Consider the following 21,431-nt stretch of genomic DNA (forward strand, 5'->3'; position numbering starts at 1 on the left):
AGAAGCTACCTGCCATCTCGGGTCACTGCAATATGGTTCCTGGGTGTTTACTGTCCTCATTCCACTGCTTTTCTCCTGGAATCGTTATCTCTAGTATTTCATATTTTCTGTAGTGCAAGCTGACTTGCCACTCAATGTTACCTCTTATAGATGTTATCAGTTTTGTTCATTATAAAATAAAATGGAAATCTAATCCCTTTCACAGGACTTTCTGCATGAAAATGAGTAAGATCAATTAGATTTTAAAGTTTCCTTAGCATCAGTTAGATTTTAAAGTTTCCTTAGCATCAGTTCTTACCTCTAAGGAATATAACAAATATGTAATATACTTTTTCTTCATGGTGATGCAAAATTTTAGGGAAGCCATGTAGAAAACAAAATGACTGTGTTCTTAAAAAAAAAAAAAAATATTTATCTAAGGATATTATAAGTTTACAAAAAACATTATCAGTTATTGGGTTTCCATTGGGTTCCTCAAATTGCTAAATTTAATAATTTTAGAAGGTTATATCAGAATTTCGCAAGCTGAAATTTTATGTTCATTTTCCATGTAGAACATTAATTGTCTGCTCCCTGACAATCAGAAATATTTATAATTGTGAAAGAGATTACTGAAATTTTAGCATTTTCTTATACAATACTTTATCATTTATCAAAAGCTATTTTAAAAAATTTCTTGTTACCTTAAATTAATACACTAAAGATTTTTAAATAAAGGTGTTGGGATCTGTATTTTAACTTTTTCACCAGTAAAGGTTCACAAGCTATTTTTTTTTGTCTTAAAGAAATTATCTAAAAATTATTTCTTTGTTTAGATCAATTTGGGGAATTGTATTATACTGTTTTCTTTAATTCACTGTTGATCCATTCTGAAGCATCCCTGTCACTTTGGACACAGAGTTAAGTGCCTTTTAAATATTTTCTTTAACTGTGCTTGTGTTCATGATTCATGTTGCAATCTGAGAGGACAATTTATTCTGTAAACTTCTTATGGATTTTGTTAAAACATTTAGCGAACAAAAAGAAGCCTAAGAAAGCACATTATTAAGATAATTTACTTCAATTCAGCTAATGGAAAGGATGGAATATATGATCAAATCAAGACTACTATTAAGATTGAGTCAATGAACCAGTGAGTTCAGTTTATCACATCATCCATCTAACGCGCCAGCCAGTAATCAGATCGAATGCCACTGGAAATAATTGTTTGTTATTTCTGTAGACTCAATTTTCCTTCCTGCTTAAGACCTTCTCAGTGATTTTAGCATTTAGCATGGAAAAGACATAAGAAGCCACGGGTGACAGTTTAGGTACCGGTGTGTTGACTATTGCACTACGGCTATTCAGTATTTCCCAGAACAGAGAGAGATGTCCATTGGCTCTGTCGTGGTGAAGCTATTTTACCATTTATCTTTTAAACCTCGTTCTTACCAAATATTATTCATTTGTCACTCTGTTCCTCTTTTCATGTAGTAACATAGAATCTTTCCCTTAACTTTAAATAAAGGTGAAGTTCAGCATAATACATGGGGTTTGGTTGCTAATTATTTTTAAATATTTAATGTACATATAATTTAGAGATCAAAAATCTTTGGGTTTTAATGCTGGGAATTTTTGGAAGTTTCATTTTGTAAGCACACACATTTTCCTATGTACACATGTAAAGAATGAGCCATATAGCTAAGAAAATGCAGAAGAAAATTAAGATTGAGTTCTAGCAAAGCTTGAGTCACACAGTTGTGAATATCCAAACAGGCAGTAGGAGTTTACCTGATGAATATGAGATCTTTAGATTTTAGTAAACTTACTGAACTCCCTTAACTAAATCCTCAGGTTACTTTTTTTTTTTTTCTTGGAAAGTATAAATGGAGAAAGAGGGGTATTGAGTCTTGTAGGTCAGTCTATAAGAAAATAAGATGCATAACAAAACAATTTTCTTCTAAGTACTCTTCCTTTGGGGATGGTTTTCTCAGGCCAGATTTCAGGACCAACTAGTTGATATTCTGGATTATGAATAGAGCTCACTCCTCTGCCACTGGACAGAGTTGTAGGTCTTTGGTCACAGGGGAAAGCTGTGTATGTGGCACAGCTTTTCATTTCAATATTTCTGCTAAATTGATCATGGATGAACTAGTTTTCCAAAAATCTGAAAAATACAAAGGGCTCATAGGTGTGGTTTGTACTTGGAAGATTGATGTCAGTTTTTGAGATAAGGTTGTGAATATGATTCCCACAGTCAACTAAATAGAATTTTAGAAATGTAATGCTTAACGTAACTTTCATTTAAGCTTTCATTTAAGAAAGGTTTTGGTTTTTTTCCCTTACAATTGTTTTAGCAATGACTTTTTGCGTACAAAGATTGGCTCACTAGTGTGACTTTTTGACTTTTTAAAGGCTTCAGAATCAAATCCATAAAGTATTCTGACATTTTGTTATAGCCAATTCATCATAATTAAACAATAAAAGTTTTTCTGGCCAAGCTCCGATCATAGCCTACATTTCTCACAATGAATATATTTGCAAGGAAAGCTTGGATTACGAACTGCTGAGAGCAATCCTAGAAATTTAGCATGATAGATAGGCATCACTCCTACTGATTCTCAATATTTTATGTGGAAATATGTAATATTATGTCTTTCCTTTCATCAGGAATAAGTAGCATACCTAAGCTGAATCATTTCATATGAATTCCAAAACCTGAATGCAACCAATCTTCCATAAATGTATTTCAATTCAACAGATAGGGGGTTGAAATTATAATACATACATTAAACCTAGAGCTAACATTTTAATCTCTTTCCCATTGTGTGACTTAGGCTTCCATGCTTCTAATTTTCCAGCTATGTGATTTACAGCTGAGTTTAGTGAATGTAAATAGTAATAAACTGACATGTTTAATGCAGCAAACATGAGAGCTTAACATCTCCTGGCAATATTGCCTGGGACTTCCTGGGGAAAAAAAATCCGTTGTAGCTGAAATCTTGTTTTTCATGGCCTTTGAACACTTTTTCCCTGAATGTGCCTAATCAGCTTTTGACCCATGCATATGTTTCACCTCTCCAGCATGTTGAACACGTTTTCCCTGAATGTGCCTAATCAGCTTTTGACCCATGTATAGGTCTCACCTCTCTAGTATGTTCTGGGCATTGAGTTCCACAGTTTAACTCTGATTTGTGTGGAAAATGTCCTTCCATCACTTTGTGATGAAAGGCAGCCCCTTAGTTGTGATCTGATAATTTGGTTTGATTTTCCATTGTTCTTATATAATGAAAAGTAGAATTAATTATTTTATATTCATCTTTTCCAAGCCATTCAGAATTTTTTTTTTTTCTGTAATTCTGCCATCAATTGTCTCCTTTCCAAGAGTGATTTTTTTTTTTTTATATATCCTTATTCTAAACCCATCCATATCTTTGATTATCTTTGACTGCTTTCTCTGTACTTGTTCTGATTCAACTACTTCTTTTCTGAGATGAGGAGAAAGAACTCTGCCTAGCACTAAGGATGCAGGACACAAGGGATTTGTACAGTGGCTTAATGATGTATTCTACTTTCTTTCTATTGTTCAAGATTTTATTTTTTTCTGTAATTCTGTCATCAACTGTCTCCTTTCCAAGAGTGATTTATTTTTTTTTTTTAATATATCCTTATTCTAAAACCATCCATATCTTTGATTATCTTTGACTGCTTTCTCTGTACTTGTTCTGATTCAACTACTTCTTTTCTGAGATGAGGAGAAAGAACTCTGCCTAGCACTAAGGATGCAGGACACAAGGGATTTGTACAGTGGCTTAATGATGTATTCTACTTTCTTTCTATTGCTCTTCTACAATTTGATTCTCCTTGCTGACTGCCACTGAGCACTGAGCTGATGTTTATAATTAAGTAGTCACAAGTTTTCTAAAAGGTAATAAATTTAGAGTTTGGTTTTCCTTATGGTTGGTTTTCCTTATATGCATTACTTTGCGTTTATGGACATTGAATTTTAACTCTAATTTTATCACCCAGTCACTCAATATCATGAGGTCCATCTACAGCCTTTCACAGTGGACTTTCAATTTGCATTGTCACCAATCCTAGTCCTCCTTATCCCCCAAAGGGCTTTAATATGGGACATGGATTTCCCCTCCCCTCATCTTTCATTCTTCAGTTTTCTCATGTTTGTCCCCATGTCCTTATATTGAATAATTACACTTTGTGCCAAGTTGCTTATTACAAGAGCCAGACTGCCTCTCCTTTATTTTCTTTTTGATGAAAATTGGCTTTTTGTAGAAGGTAACATTTCAAAGAACTGTGTTCTTTGAGAGAGTTGTCAATAAAATAGACTTACCTGAGTTTCCTTTAAATGAGTTAGCTCTACTTCTGCTCACAATATAAGGGAATTGTAACAGCAGGGGAAAGTGCCGTAAAGCTTAACCTCCCAGATATTTATTCAGCTAGTCTGTGCAGCGCTGCATGGTTTGGTAGGCTTAAACTGCTTTGTAGATGCAAGGAAGCAAAGAAAAAGAGTTCGAGCAAACAGCCAGTCCAACGGAAACAGAGGGACACTAGAAATGTATTCCAGATGTCCAAAGCTGCCTGTTTTGGTGATGTCTTGAGTCCGTCCCCCCCATAAGGTTCATTCCAAGGACTAAGGGCATACCCTTGAGGCCCTGGTGTCCCCATGTACAGGAGACAAGTTGTCTTGGCAAAGATCAGTCCCAGCTCCTTCCAGGATAGAAGGAGAAGGAGGAGAAGTGGGCTAGTACCCTCTCTGCCTGACTTTCTCTCCTTCAGGCTGTCTATTTCAGAGGCTGTGTTCACATCAGGACAAGACCAGAATAAGCACTATGACCTATGTCCTAGATTTCTTAAAATCTGAGCTTGTTTTCTGGAAAGAAACTCTGTGCTGTAGCCAAGAGCTCAGTCTAGGTGACCCAGAGTCAAGGACTTCAAAGACACCTTTCCAGTTAATATTTCTTTCCGGTCAAAGCATATTCTCTCTGCAGGAAATTCTGCTTTGGCTCCTTTTGCAATTGCTTTTACCAGGTGCATCCTCTTCTTGCTGCATTTGCATTTCTTTGTAGGAGTAGCCTCAAGGTAGCAGTTAGGGCCAAATCTGCCTCCTGTTTGCTAAAACATCCTGGGAGTTGGCTCTGGGGCAGCACGTTTGCTGCCACCTGTACACCCAGCACATGGGGGCACGTTCTCCAGCCATGTAGGGATGTTTCTGCTGGTTTTGTACTGGCATAGGGAGACAAAGTCCTCTCTAGAATGGCTCGGTGTAGCTGGTGTATTTTCACACTGCCTGATTACAGGCTTTTCCTCCTTGGGGAAGAAATATTGATTTTGGTTGCACACTGGGCTTTGGGCTGCAGAATCAGACCCAGGTGAAGGTAGAGGGAGCAGTGGGGTGCAGTGAAAGCCACTAGTAAGAAAAAGAAGTGAATAGGACTCAAAGCCACAAAGTACATACAGGGGACCATATATTGCAAACAAATAAACCGTGCCAGGGAGATGTGGTATAAGAGATCACACTGGGTCAGATATGACCGGAGAAGCGGCTTCTGAAATTCATTAGGCATTGATAGAAAGCTAAGCCTCATTGCAATTCTTGATAGCTTTTCTGCCCAGTGGGAATCCAGCACAAAAGGCTTTTAGCACACAGTTTAACTGGGAATACCTGAGCAAACTGATAACATTGCTGCTTTTATGGTAGTCTTGTTTCTCACATATCACAGGTTTCTCACATATCACAGCATACCATTCCACAATGTATTATAAGGACATGCACGAGTGTGTGTGTGTCTTTATGTACCTTCATCTGCATATTCAAGTAGCAATTTGAAGGAATTAAACAATGTTATCCATAGTAAGAAGAATTACAGTGGGAAGGATAGCCATAAAAGAAAACCAACTATCAAACAAGAGTTTTTCAAAATGTCCTGCATTGCTATTGTAGAATTCTTTGCGTTGCACAGTTTTAGCATTACAGCTGAGTGAAGAGGCTGCTGTGTTACCTGCCAAACACATAAATCCAGCCACGTTCCTGATTATAGTATTGTTTCCTCTAAAGAGCAAAACCAGCTCAACTGTGGCTCAAAATGGAGTCATTTATTCAGTGGCTTGAATATGGCAGATTCATACACAGATGAAAGTACACACGTGGTAGATCATCTGCTAAATGTCCTGTTAGAGGCAAACAGATTAGGAAAAAAAAATTGATGATCAAGAAGAAGGATCCTATCTTCACCTCTGCTATCTGTGATATACTATTGTTCATCACATCAAAGTCTAGTGGGCTTAGAAGTGATTTTTTAATTTTTGAGAATCAAAAGCCATTATCTGTTTGCCCGACCTGTCTTTATTTACCTTCCTAAGGATGGAAGTAAACTTTCTGTGCCAAGAATAGATAGACTTATTGTCTGTGGTCCTCTAAGGAAGATAAGATTTTAAGAATTTCCATTATATATTTACACACCCAAGCAAAAATATCAACATTATTAGGTTTTTTTATTATTTTCCTTGTCTGTATTGAACAAAATATTAATAAAAAATGAAAATTGAAATATGCAATATCCAAAAATAATTTGGAATTGAGACCCACAGAGAGAAATACTGTATACTTCAAGACCAGGCTGATTGGGGTTTAGAGCAACCTGGTCTGGTGGGAGGTGTCCCTGCCCATGGCAGGGGGGTTAGAACTTGATGATCTTTAAGGTCCCTTCCAACTCTAACCATTCTATGATTCTACACTGCTTTTCCAGCTCCCCCTGCAGACTAGATTATAAGAAAAGTTTTCAGACAATCTGTGCTCATCCATGCTGCCGTATATGAATCTCTACACTCACAAGTGAATTTTAACCAGCTCCTGGTTATTATCGAAACCTTTTTCTTCCCTTTGATTTAATTAGTGCCAGGTTTAAGCTGGTGTGTGTCTTTCAGGCTTTGGAGCTTACTTCTGAGTTGCATTTCTGTGTCTACCACTCCTGAAAATCCTCTCTGAGGGTTCCACTGGGGGGCTAATGTGAACAGCCTGGTATGGGTAGAGATTAAACTGTACTTTGCAGTTCATTAGATCGTATAATATTTCCTAACATGAGTTAATATGATGGCTTAGGTTTTATCTGCAGGCTGACTTTTGTTGTTCTATTTTTCCCTGAGGTACGCTCTGGCATAATTGTTGTTAGTGAAAGCTTTGCATCATTTTTCACACATTTTCAAGCCATGTTTGTGGATTAACAGGAGCTAGAATACTCATGTATGTCTTCAATCTTAGCTGTTATTACCTAGGCATTTAAGAAGTATCTATAAAGGAGGTTAGAGAATAGTGGGGATCAGGCTGTAGTAATTTTGTTCTTACCCTCACTATCACCCCACTAAAATCTTGAACTAGTTTTCATTATTTCTGCTCCACAGTGTGTCTGTCTTTCCTCATGGTGAAATAAGTTTCATGCATGTGTTATTCACATGGTGTATGAAGGGAAAGAAATTATTCAGAAGAAAATAAGTATTTTTTACGGTTTGCAATGCATTGTTGGAATTAAAATGCATTCTCTGTGCCTATTGCCACAAGTAAGTGGTAATAATACTGTCATTATGGGCCTTCTGATCTAATAAGGAGGGAAAAAATATCTTTTGGCATTCTATCAACAAAGGACATCTTTCATAATTGCAGTATAAGCAGTGGAAGAATTTTAAAAGGAGTATTAACATAAAAAATGACCAAGATTTGCAATATGTTGCCGTTCTGAAAAGAGTTGCTTTGGAACCTCCTACATGTATAATCGGTTTCCCTGGGATTCAGAAACCTGCCCAAGTACATTGTCAGATGCCAAAGAGATTTACACTGGCTGTAGTCACTGGCAGACAATTCTTTCTTCTGATTTTGTTACCAGCTTCCAGGGTGATACGTGCAACTTAGTGGCGGTGAAGTCATTACCTGATGGATACTTCGAAGAAATAATTCAGGTTACAAGACAAGATCAAACCTGAATTTCTTTATCAAAAGATGTAAAATATTGTTTCACCTGCAAGTAGCTCTTAACTTATCTTTAACACCGATAAGTTAAGGTAAAAGCAAATAAAAGTAGTTATTTAGAAAATATAAAAACAAATAACACAAATTCAAGTTTACAGAAATGAAGGAAGGGCATCTTTCTATCTGCTTAGTGCAAAATTAGATGTAAACAGTCTTCTCACTAGCTGTTATTTAGCTGACGAGCTAATTAGTCATTAAACTAAATATGAGAACTTTGATCCCATTTTTAGGACAACATTTATTTTCTTTGCACATTAGAGGAAAACTAGATCTAGAGACACTCTTGCTTGTTTACTCATCTCTTTTCTGGTGATTTTGTTAGCTTATCTTCAGATGTAGATCTCCCTTTTTTCCCTCTTCCATCTTACCTCTTTCATTCCCTTCCCTTTCCATTGTCTTATTCTTTAAATTTCAAGGTTTGTCAATGTTTGACTTTCACTTTATTCATTTAAATCATTAACAAGCAATTAATATGTTGCAAGATAAAACGCTCTATTCTAGCCTGTCATGTTTAAATGCTGTGGTTGGTGTTATTACATATTGAAAATTTCATTTTATTCAAAATGTAGAACTTAGATGTCTGTCACATGATAGACAACCAAACAAATAGGATGAATTCTTATTTCCTTCTCTTGTGTGAGTGAAGGACAAAGGTTCCAAATTCTTTCTATGGACATAACTCACCTGGAGCACAAGTAGCCCTACCTAGTCTGCGAGGGATGCTCTGACAGTATTATTTTTGGGCTACCAGAGTACCTAGATGAAATTCTGTGACCTATAGAATTATACAGAAGGCTGGATTAAAGAGTTTGTTCCAAATCCTCCAACTTTCTGTTCTCAGAACAGACAAGATTTTTCCTAAAGGTCCTGCAACAAGAACAAAGCAGGGACAATAAACTGTAACTGAGCTAAACCCTTGTGAGAGGGAGAAAGGCAAAGAGAACACACAAAATATTCTCATTTGGTTTTCTCAACCCTAACCAAGCTGGGACTTAGCAATATAACACGGTATTCCTCCCTCTTAATTAGTAAAGTCCTTTTGGGCAAGTGGGCAATAAGGGTAGTTATGTGTCTGTGCTCTTGGAGGAGTAAATTCCCAGACCCAGTGCAGGTAGACCTGGATCTTGGTCTGGGAAAACTAGATTGTCAAATACAATTTTTAATTTAAGGACAAAGAGACACTGTGGAGACCAGAGTTTATGAAGAGCAGATACAGGATAGGACTTCAGAAAGCATGGTAGCTAATGGGTATAGTCTTTTCCAGCGTGCTCTCCCCCCTCCCAGTGCTAGGTAGATGGCATTCAAGAAGAATTATCTCCTGCAGTACTAGCCAACAGCAACCACTATGTATTTTAAGAATAGACATTTATTTTTGTGTCTCAGCTAACTTGTTTCCCTTCGATCGATATAAAGCACAAGTACCTGTAAGCTCCTGTCACCCACTTTTAGAGCCCTTAACACATTTTAAGGCCGATCAGAGTTGTAGCCTCTGGGATCTCTCCACTCCAGTTCTAAATAGCACAGTTGGACCAGACCAGCTCTGGGTTGTGCTGATGAAATTGGTAGATGATGCCCCTAAAACCTGAATTTTATTCAAGTCAAATCCAAGAGATTTTAGGAAGATGAAGGAAAGGGAAAAAAAATAATGCTTGGACAAAGTAGAGTATTTCACACATTGCTGCTACCATGTCCTGCTATTTTTTCTGCACGTTTTTGCAGTTGTTTGTTTGCTTTTATGGTTTCAGATTTGTAAGTACTTTAAGGTTGAGGCTCCTATTGCTTCCACTCTAAAATGCTGCGTTTCATCCTTTAGTTCTAGAAAATGAGAATATACCTTTGAGACTGTCTCAACTTTTATTCAAAAAATTGCATTGGGTTTTAAAATTGACTATAATTACATAGTATTACAACATATTTCCAATCAAATACATATAATCAAGCAGTTATAGTGCATACTTATATGCAGTCATATAATTGGATAACTACATACAATAGCATATATTACATAGTCATGCAGTTATAGTGAATTGAATGGTTATTATGATTATACTACTCTTACTCTTGATCCTGGTTCCTTTGTCATTGTCTTGAAATACATGGAGTTATAATTTCTTTGCACCTGATAATCTTAGTCATATTTCTATATTGCTGACTCGTGCAAACACACAGATCCTGGGATAATATCCTGTTTCTCTTATGTATCTCCCATTCTGATTTAATGCTTTTCTAGTCTTTAATGGAAGAAAAAGGCTTTACAGTCCTCTTTGCAGAGTATTAAAAATGATAGTGGCAGGTAGGTTGCTAAGAAGATGAACCACTCATTTTTCACCTTTTCCTCAAAATTTGTTAGCTCTTCTGAAAATGCTAGTCAGGAGATAGTAATAGTTGGGATGGTTTGTAATTTAATGCATTTTTATCTTCTTACTCAGTAAATTCACTGTCGCTACACAGTTTCCATTTTATAAGTTAAAGATGTTTTGCCAAGCTTTGTATCCTACACATTTTTTATACATAAACATTAAATTTTAAAAGTTCCTTCTCCTTTCATACTCCCTCAATCTTTGTGGGAAATTGAGTAATAGTGAAACATCTTGCAGGAAACAGGAGTTGTGTTCTCTAAGTTGCACTTCTGAATTACTACAGAGATAGATGGGAAGTAAAGTTCTTCAGCTGTCCTCAGCAAAAAGAAGTCAATAAAAAGCCATATTCAGTGAGATGACAATCTGGGGGGATTGGGTAGGAAGGACGTGAAGGACAGTTGTCTTATTTTTTTTTATTTGATGAATCTTCTAGATTTGGTTTGCCTATAATTTCGTACACAATCTCTGGGAGCCAGGCCTACTGAGCGTTTATTTAGATTACTTGGACAGTCCTAACTTGTTATAATAACATCTCTGCAAAACTCTGGACGGTAACTTAACAGTGATAAGTGTCCTATTGTACACCTGATCTTCAAGATTAACCTGATAGCCTACGGCACTGCCTCATGTTATCTTAAATACCCAGTATATACTCATATCTCCTTTGAACCCATGGAACTGTAGTATGTGAAGCAAATAGATAAGAAAGTAATCACGTACAGTGAGAGTGTATTTAAAGGCCACAGATGATGATGACAAAGCCAAGCAGAGAGGTTTAAATCAAAATTATCTAAATCATCAATTTTAATCAAAAAATATTTCAGTCTGCAGACAATAGCCTTGATTTAAATAATCACTTCTAATTTTATTTTGCATTTGTCCTTGTTTTCCTAAGGAAAGGTTAATCCACAATAAGTGGGAACTATTAAAATACAGTAATTTGCAAGTAAATATACATTTTACACTCAGTTTGGTTCTTCTTTTTAATAGGATATATTCTAGCAATATTCATTTATTAAAGCAATTACACGGCACAGCATATATTTCCTCAGATGATTAGTTTTTTAATTTCTTACATGTTTTCATAGTTTCTTACAGTTTAATGATGGACAATTACATAATCTAATTTCACTTCTATTAAACTAGGCATTTATATTTCATGCAGATGTCCATAGCTTAAGCCTAGAGATTTTAGTTAGAGTAAAGCATTTAGGTCCTCTAGAGACTATACTGCACAGGAGAAAAATAACAGAGACGACTACTTCATTTCTCCCTAAGGCTATCAGCAGAAAATAAATTATACATCAAAAGCCTTGATAATAGGCCATCGTATAAATGTACCCATGTTCCACTAAGAAGAAATCCCTCTGTGCAATCCACACTGAAGTCTCTGCCAGCTTAGTGTAGGTGGCAATAGTTTCCCCCCCCGACAAGCCTGTTCATCGCTATGATTTGGAGAATGTGAGCAATATTTAACAGCTGGTCATTGTAGAAATAAGGGGTTTGTTACAAAAATACTGGTGGTTCTTAAAATACCAGGTGGCTGCATCCTAAGAGTTATGGCTTAAAATCCAAATGGAAAACAGTAAGAAGTGGTGTCCCTCAGGGGTCCATACTGGGACCAATGCTATTTCATATCTCCATTAATGACACAGTGGGATGGAGTGCACCCTCAACAAGTTTGCTGATGACACCAAGCTGAGTGGTGCAGTTGATACACTTGAGGGAACAGATGCTACCCAGAGGGACCTTGGCAGGCTCGAAGATTGGGCCTATGAGAACCTCATGAAGCTCAACAATGCCAAGTGCAAGGTCCTAGGGGAGGAATGAATTGAGAGCAACCCTCTGGAGAAGGACCTGGGGATCCTGGTGGATGAAAAACTGCACATGGGCCAGAAATGTGCACTCGCAACCCAGAAAACCAACCATATCCTGGGCTGCAACACAAGAAGTGTGGCCAGCAGGTCAAGGGAGGTGATTCTGCCCTTCTCTTGTGAGACTCCATCTAGAGTACCACATCCAGCTCAGGGGACTTCAGCACAAGAAAGATAGGCATATGTTTGAACAGGTGCAGAAGAGGACTGTGAGAATTAACAGAGAACTGAGAAAACTGGGGTTATTTAACTCTGGGTAGACCTTATTGTGGCCTTTCAATATATAAAGCGGGCTTATAAGAGAGAAAGAGAAGGCTTTTTACCATCTTCTGTAGTGAGAGGACAAGAGGCAACAGTTTTAAACTGAAAGAGGGTATCTTTAGATTGGACATAAGGAAGAAATTTTTTATGATGAGGGTGGTGGGATACTGGAACGGGTTGCCCAGAGCAATTGCAGACGTCCCATCCCTCAAAGTATTCAAGGCCAGTTTGGATGGAGCTTTGAGCAATCTGATCTAGTGAAAGATGTCCTTATCCGTGGCAGGGGCCTTGGACTGCTATTTCATATCTCCATTAATGACACAGTGGGATGGAGTGCACCCTCAGCAAGTTTGCTGATGACACCAGGCTGAGTGGTGCAGTTGATATACTTGAGGGAACAGACGCTACCCAGAGGGACCTTGGCAGGCTCGAAGATTGGTCCTATGAGAACCTCATGAAGTTCAACAATGCCAAGTGCGGCCTATGAGAACCTCATGAAGCTCAACAATGCCAAGTGCAAGGTCCTAGGGGAGGAATGAATTGAGAGCAACCCTCTGGAGAAGGACCTGGGGATCCTGGTGGATGAAAAACTGCACATGGGCCAGAAATGTGCACTCGCAACCCAGAAAACCAACCATATCCTGGGCTGCAACACAAGAAGTGTGGCCAGCAGGTCAAGGGAGGTGATTCTGCCCTTCTCTTGTGAGACTCCATCTAGAGTACCACATCCAGCTCAGGGGACTTCAGCACAAGAAAGATAGGCATATGTTTGAACAGGTGCAGAAGAGGACTGTGAGAATTAACAGAGAACTGAGAAAACTGGGGTTATTTAACTCTGGGTAGACCTTATTGTGGCCTTTCAATATATAAAGCGGGCTTATAAGAGAGAAAGAGAAGGCTTTTTACCATCTTCTGTAGTGAGAGGACAAGAGGCAACAGTTTTAAACTGAAAGAGGGTATCTTTAGATTGGACATAAGGAAGAAATTTTTTATGATGAGGGTGGTGGGATACTGGAACGGGTTGCCCAGAGCAATTGCAGACGTCCCATCCCTCAAAGTATTCAAGGCCAGTTTGGATGGAGCTTTGAGCAATCTGATCTAGTGAAAGATGTCCTTATCCGTGGCAGGGGCCTTGGACAAGATGATCTTTAAGGTCCCTTCCAACCCATTGTGAGACTCCATCTAGAGTACCACATCCAGCTCAGGGGACTTCAGCACAAGAAAGATAGGCATATGTTTGAACAGGTGCAGAAGAGGACTGTGAGAATTAACAGAGAACTGAGAAAACTGGGGTTATTTAACTCTGGGTAGACCTTATTGTGGCCTTTCAATATATAAAGCGGGCTTATAAGAGAGAAAGAGAAGGCTTTTTACCATCTTCTGTAGTGAGAGGACAAGAGGCAACAGTTTTAAACTGAAAGAGGGTATCTTTAGATTGGACATAAGGAAGAAATTTTTTATGATGAGGGTGGTGGGATACTGGAACGGGTTGCCCAGAGCAATTGCAGACGTCCCATCCCTCAAAGTATTCAAGGCCAGTTTGGATGGAGCTTTGAGCAATCTGATCTAGTGAAAGATGTCCTTATCCGTGGCAGGGGCCTTGGACAAGATGATCTTTAAGGTCCCTTCCAACCCAAGCCATTCTTGCCATTCTGTGATTCCATGAAATATCTGAGTATTTTGTGTATTGCTTATTCTCTCTAGAGAAGATGTGTACTTTGACCACTGTGTAGCTGGATGAAAGAAGGGGACAATAGTCTCTTCCCACAGTTTCCCACTTGATTTTCTGCAGAATAGCACTGACAAGTGTCTTTTGAAACAGTTTACTAGACTAGGATCTGCAGGCAAGTCCCCTGTAGAGTACAGGGATCCCAGAAGTTTTCCATGCCTTGAAGTTCAACATTGTCAAGACAAGCCCACTTTGGCATCTAAATTGCTCTCTAGATCAAGCCAGAGGTTCCCATTTATAATTCCAGTGCTAATGACCTTTGACCTTTTGGACATCCTGTTCCAACCACTTCATTGCTCCCTTTGAAGGGTTACTGAAACCCAAGATGAGAAAACTAGGTATCTTCCAGCTCATTTGCATCACAGTTTCTTTAGTTATCAGAGAACACACGTTTAAGGCTATCACTTGGTGCCAGGCCAATAGCCAATGTTTCCAATACCAAGAAACTGGACAGTACACATCAGTCAGCTCACTGCAAATTGGCAATTAACATGATGGCTAGATGGGCTCACATGAACGTAATGTTATTAATTAAACAACAGCTGGGTTAATCAAGATAGCAAAAGTAATTTGTTGGAATAAATATTTTATTAGTGTGTCCATCAATAAAGCAAAAGAAGAGGTTTTAATTAATTCATTTATAAAAATATTCACACTGTGGTAGCTATAACTCTGTTTAGGGATCTGGAAACAAGTCTCATCTGCAGAAGGGTATATTCCCACTTTATCACTTTATGTGAATTGTACTATAGATAACAGTTAGCCAACTATAATTACCAGTTTGTTAGTTACAAGCCAAACACTGCTGTCCACCTCTGAACAGCAATACCTGACAATTGATGCTAAAGGGCTCTTTTTCCTCTGTTGCTTTATCCTTTAAGAAATGTGCATTCTGCCATTTAATTACAGAAAGCTATTCTTGGGATACGGTGGGTAGGAAGGCCTTTTAGAGTACTTTTCCCTCTTGCATTCTTCTTTGTGTCAGGTGGTTTGTTACACATTAGAGTGGAAGTCTCTTTCTGGACTTTATCCACCTGTCCAACATCTTAGATGTGTGAGAAATTTGCTGGAAGCCCTCATGGATAGATATTTTATACAATATGTGTGGATAAGGAGTACACATGCATATATAAAGAAGGAATTGCATTTATAAAAGTGAAGTTAATTTAGTACAGAATACTAAAGAAGAAAAAAGAAAGAAATACCTGATTGGAAAATGGTAAATAATTCTAAATATTTGATCTTTTTTCATAAACATTTAACCCACAAGCTCTACTACAATTCATTTGTATCATCTTCATTATTTATGCAGCAGTTTTACTCTTCAAATATTCCAGTCATGCTTAGGAAAAGGAAACAAAACCAAGTGACTTACACAGTCAAACTGCACAACAGGAACGGTCGACAGGAAATACTGTAAATAAAGAGATGACATTCCCTCATGAAAAGTCATCTCTTTTCTGGTAGTTGTGTGGTACTTAATGCAGTAATTATTTAATCTATATGTAACCTCCAGGTGGCACAAGCAATGTATCTCAAGTACAATTGTTTTTTTGATCCCTTGGAAGCCTTTATATCACACTGCTTCAGTTGTCATGCCTGAAAGGTGCTCTAAACTGTGAAGTTTAGGGAAAAAATGTGCTTAATATCTCAAGGATTCTGTAAGCCAGTGATGGCCCTAGAGGTGCAGGGCTGCAGAACCATAAGATCTCATTTTCATTAATAGCTGGAGGCTGGACTCCTACCCACACTCACTGTTTATGGCAGGCAAACATGGGCTTGCTCTGAGCCGACCAGCCCCACCATGGCTCTGAGTCCCCTCCAGCTGCAGCCATCACGATATTGGGCACCACAGGGCTTGGTAGCCCAGGCACAGCGTGGTCCTAACCATCTCCAGTGAGCACCTTCTCTAGAGCTGGTTTGCACTTAGATGGCCACGAGCATCAGTTCAACAAAGTAGCGTCCACCTGATAGAGGCTGTGTCAACGCCACCCCAGGAAACTGGACCCAAAAAAGAAAGACAAGGAAGCTGCCAGCACTGCAGCCTGCTCAGAGCAAGAGGAAAGTTGGATTAAACTCACTTTCCTGAAACACTGTAGGTGAATGCCCTGGAGAGGAAGGTCCAACAGGACTGCGCGGCAGCGCTGAGACAGCTCCCATTCACAAGTAACTCAGCTTTGGTGTACGGTAGCTTAATTCTCCATGGGGAAGATTAATCCCTTGGAGGAGGATTAAGCTACAGTGAACTAAGGCCACTTTATTTCTGAATGGGAAAGGCCACACAGGGATTTAATGTACTTTATCTTATGTGCATTGATTTCACAGCTTTAGTTAATTCATCTTAACTTCCCTGAATTCCCTTGTGTGGACAAGCTTTTGTCTGCGGAGAGGCTCTTGGAGCTGCTTGTAAAGCTCCTCGTGCAGTCCAACCAGAAAGCAGGTTGGAATGATTTCTGTGCCTCTGAAGGAGCTTATACCTGTCTAGATACTATTAAATTACCTCTTTTTCAGATGGCTGATCCGTGACATCCTTAGACGAACTATTTTAATTAGATTTTTTTGAATGGACCAGAAAAGAAGGAGTTTTCTTAAAACTAATCTCTGGGTTATTTTAGAAATCTCTCATGAACAGTCTTTTCAAGGCTTTCAGATACCATGAATTTTGTACAGCTGCACAAACAGTATTTTCTCAAGCATGGGCATGCCTGGGCAGAGGAGTTTAATAGGTTTCCTTGCCCAGTGGGATTTTCTTCTTCTTTGGTGGCAGTCATAAGAAAACATTTTGTCTATATGGAAAGCAAATGAGAGGAGTTTCCATTCCCTGATCCTAAAGATCTTAATCCTTTCCTCTCAGTGGCACAAGTGACACAGATCTGGGTTGAGGAGGATGTTTTTGTGGGAGCTACTGTTAAAATAATGACATGATTTTGCTGGTGTTGTCCTTTGGGGAAATGAGTTTGCTCATTTCTGGCATGATTAATGTGATTTACGATAGCTCTTCTGATAAGGTGTTTCCTGATGCTGATGAATCATAACCCAACTTTACCGTTTTCACATATTAAATTAAGCTTTTGCCAAGCATTTCTTCACTGGGACAGTTTATGCAACACAAAAAGACATCTCTTGTGGTTTCCATACAAATTTTACTATGACTTAATTCTGTAGCAGTTAATAAATATGTCACCTTTTTAATACCCAATTAGGTGCTTGGGGGGGGCTGTTCATGTGAGAACAGAGGTACTGAACAAGCACAGGAGTGTAAGTAATAGCTGAACATCAAGGTCCAAGTGTTTTCATCCAGTATTACTCAATAGTAGTGTTCATCAGTACTCATCTCAGGGGGGCTAGGAAATGATTTTAAAATGTAATACAATATGAACAAAGAGAGAAAATCTCTTTAATTTAGCTGGTTGTGACCACTTGTGCTGACATTTACATCTGAATTCAGGAAATGGAATATAGCTGTGATACCTGTATTTATATAGTGTTGTACAAAAAGCTTAACTGTTCAATGTGTTCTAATGATTGCTTTCTCTCTTCTTTCATGCAGCTGATTGGATTTGTGTACGCCTGTTACGTGATCAGTATTTTCATGGAGGAAGAGGACAGCTGTAAGTACTGATACACACCTCTCCATCTCTGGAGCCACAGAACCTGGGGTGAGACTTAGTCTTACATTAACTCCCAAGATGAAGAACAAAGTTTGAAAAATAGCAGAATCTGACATTCATGTACACAACCAGTTTTGCTCAAACACATATTTATTTAGGTGCTACCAGCTTATTTAGGTATCAGAATTGTACTTACTGAACTTGTTCATAAGGATCTGTGAACCACTTGCATGAGCTGGTCATACTGCTGAAAAGAGTGCTGTCTGTGTTGTGTATGTACATAGGTTTTTATGTATGTACATTTAAATTTGAATCAAAGCTCCTGAAACTATTTAGTCTCTTTTTCCAAATGGCAGTTTTATCAGCCGTAAAGTTAATGCAGATGACAGGTCAAGTTATTTACAGTGTACAATATCACTGTGATCAATAGTTAAGTAGACCTCGTCGACACTTTCAAGTAACGAGATCATGCATCTGAAATGCTGACCCCATGTTCTTAGCCTGCCTTTTTCAAGAAAATCCTTTTATACATAACCATATTGTTGAAAAGGTTTGAAACTGTGAACACCTTCCAAAAAGCATTTATCGAAAGCCATTAAATGGGCATTGGAAAAATCTGAATTCGTTGAACATTTTGGTGGGATGCTGTGTGAAAAGACATTGTGAGAATCACCTAACGAGCTCACCATAGCCACATGACTAACAAAGGGATTGGTTAAAGAAGTAGTGAGACTGGAATGATATTGGATGAACAAAGATGAGCAAATACAGGAACAAGTCTATTTAAAAAAGGGAGAAGATGTGATCATGTCTGTTACTTCCTCTCATATATGAGGAATTAAGTAGTAAAATATCTACCTCTAGGAAAAGGAACAAATGTCAATAACACTTTATGTCTATAGGATAAATAATGCACTGCCAAATATTTATTCATAAACTTTTATTCATAAATCTTAACATAGATTTTTTTGTTTCTTCTCAGAATAGCACTAGTGGGTGAAATGAATATAGTAGAAAAAATTAATTTGGTTTGTAGGGAAGCATTTGATAATATCTGGAAAATCTTATTGAAAACATAATTCAAGTGATTCATGGCTCTGATGGGAAAACAGTCTTTTTGATTGGAAACAGTATGAAGGACCATAAACAAAATACTTTTCTGTTGCCACAAACTGTACCATGTTCAGTTCTCCATCATAATGCAAGAGACATTAATGTCAATTCTATTTTAACACTGCCATTTAGGTTTCTAATAAGAAGAAAATATGTCAAAGAGATTCTCAGATAAAGCTGAGTGGGAAGGAGTCATAAGCATGTTGTGCACATCGTGTACTGTGAAAGGGTGGAAGGAGCCTGGACAAAGACTGGTGCTGCAAAGGGGAAGTGTGAACACTTGGAGAAGCAACATAGAATCGTAGGATGGTCCAGGTTGGAAGGGACCTTAAAGACCATAGAGTTCCCACCCCCCTGCCCTGGGCAGGGACACCTCCCACCAGACCAGGTTGCTCCAAGCCCCATCCATCCTGGCCTTGAACCCCTCCAGGGATGGAGCAGCCACAGCTTCTCTGGGCAACCTCTTCCAGTGTCTCACCACCCTCACAGCAAAGAATTTCTTCCTAAGATCTAACCTAGATCTACCCTCTTTCAGTTTAAAAGTGTTAACCTGTCCTGTCGTTCCACTCCCTGATCAAGAGTCCCTCCCCATCTCTCCTGTAGAGAGATTGGAAGGGATTATAAGGTCTGAAATATAGGCGTTGAGGTGGAGGAAAAGCCCAGACAATGGTCCCTTAGAAAGACCAGAGCTTCCAGTCAGTCAGGAACCAGTAACACAGGATGACAGCAGAAGACAGTGTGGCAAGGAGACGGGCCTATAATTTAGGATGTATAAACAGAGTCTTTAGTCAGTGAAATCCAGAGACAGCTGTCATTTCCGTGTGTCTGTGGTGAGTCATGATGGTAGCTAGGACTTCATACAGATATCTGGAAGCTTCATTTGAGACAATTACTAACAAAATTCCTGGAACAGGGAGGCTTCATTAAATGATTAGGAAGGTCAGCAGACTGATAAGGAAGACACAAACTACAGTGCCTTTAAAGGAGTAACAGTGTGTACTTGCACAGGCACATGCATACACAGCTATAGCTGTACCTGGGAAGACAGACTCTTCACTTTTGACATAAATATGCCATATTAGTGTTGGATTTGTGTAGTCCTTTATAGCATGCTTCACACATCTGTGTAAAATACAAAATGCATGCATGAAAGAAAGACAAAACTCCCACCGAAAAATACAACATGTTCTTGGAAAATGGAGTCACCTGCTGAAGAGTATATGTGGTTTGTATTCAAGGCCTCGCAAGTGGGTTATTGCCAAGTTAATGGTCTTGTTCACTTAGAAGATGTGTCTACTTAGGAAGAGTTGGGGCAGGGTCTGTCTTTGGCATCCAAGGCCAATCTGCTTTTTAGATGCAGCTATTCTATCCTATTTTTGCAGAAGTTTGCACAGAATAAATCCTTGGTTATCTGAGAGTCAGAGCCTACCTGATTAAATATACTCTGCAATATTCAGTGCATCAAGTTAACCCCAGTTCTTGGTCTGAAACCCGTCAGGCAGACTTAAAAATTAATAATAGCTGCCTGTTTAGCCTCTGTGCAGTGCTTAAATGGATTTTGAGCCTGACATTTCAGCTGATGGACACTTTTCTGAACAGTAATAATGCTTGAGGAAACATTTATTTCCAGATATTGCTCACGTTACCTGCGTTTCAGACTGTAGTTAACTTTTACTTAGAAGGAAGATGATAGTAGGTCAAAAGGAATGAAAAAGACTTGTAAAAGGCACACTGCTGTAGTGGGGTTAATACCTTCCATCATTCATCCTAATGAAAAAGTCTATTTATATCTCTTCCCTTCATTTTTTCATTTCTTTCTTTGTAGATCTATCAATCTATATAAGCCTTTCTGAAGGAGCAGAATATGTGAAATCTGTAATCATAAAAGCCTGTCGCTATCCTGTTTGTGAATCATTTTCTCCTAAAAATGAACTCAGAAGCTTGTTGCTACCTTGTCAGAGGTAGTGAATGGTTTTAATAAAGCTGAGTGTGGAGACTAGGCAAAATGCATTGTTAAAGTCATTATTAAATTTCTAAATAGTTTCTGGACTTTCTTTGAGAAGCAGTTGATAGTAGTATTGTTGCTAAATACTAGTTCATGAATATGACATTGGCATTTATCAGAAATGATAATGCTGTACTGTATGTGAATTGGTGGAGTGGAGGCTGAGTTGAATACAAATTGCATAAGGAAAAAAAAGAAGTTAAATCAGAGGGGAAGATTTGCTAGAAACGTACAATTGTGATTTCAGCATTTATTATAAAAACAAGACTGAAACATCAAAAGGTGAGTCCAAGGAAGCTCAATCCTCTTTTTTGCATGAGCAAAACAAAGGAAAAGGCTTCCATTCACCATGAAGGAAAGACTTATCCCCTAAATAAATAAAAAAATAATTAAATTTTTATTTTTTTTTTTTTTTTATTCAGAGCTCAGCTGTTCTTTCAGAACAGAGAGGGACATGA

At 38.3% G+C, this 21,431-nt stretch overlaps 1 protein-coding gene across 1 annotated transcript in view; it reads left to right on the forward strand.

The window, feature by feature from the left end:
• The window catches only part of NKAIN3 (Na+/K+ transporting ATPase interacting 3), a 199,536-nt gene that overhangs the window by 161,688 nt on the left and 16,417 nt on the right, over positions 1 to 21,431 (forward strand). Inside the window, exon 6 of the mRNA XM_014939593.1 lies at positions 17,795 to 17,855. Coding sequence (XP_014795079.1) covers positions 17,795 to 17,855 — 61 coding nt within the window. The remainder of the gene's footprint in view (positions 1 to 17,794; positions 17,856 to 21,431) is intronic.

The sequence above is a fragment of the Calidris pugnax genome, unplaced genomic scaffold (assembly GCF_001431845.1).
Source record: "Calidris pugnax isolate Ruff unplaced genomic scaffold, ASM143184v1 scaffold5, whole genome shotgun sequence".
Classification (NCBI taxonomy): Eukaryota; Metazoa; Chordata; class Aves; order Charadriiformes; family Scolopacidae; genus Calidris; species Calidris pugnax.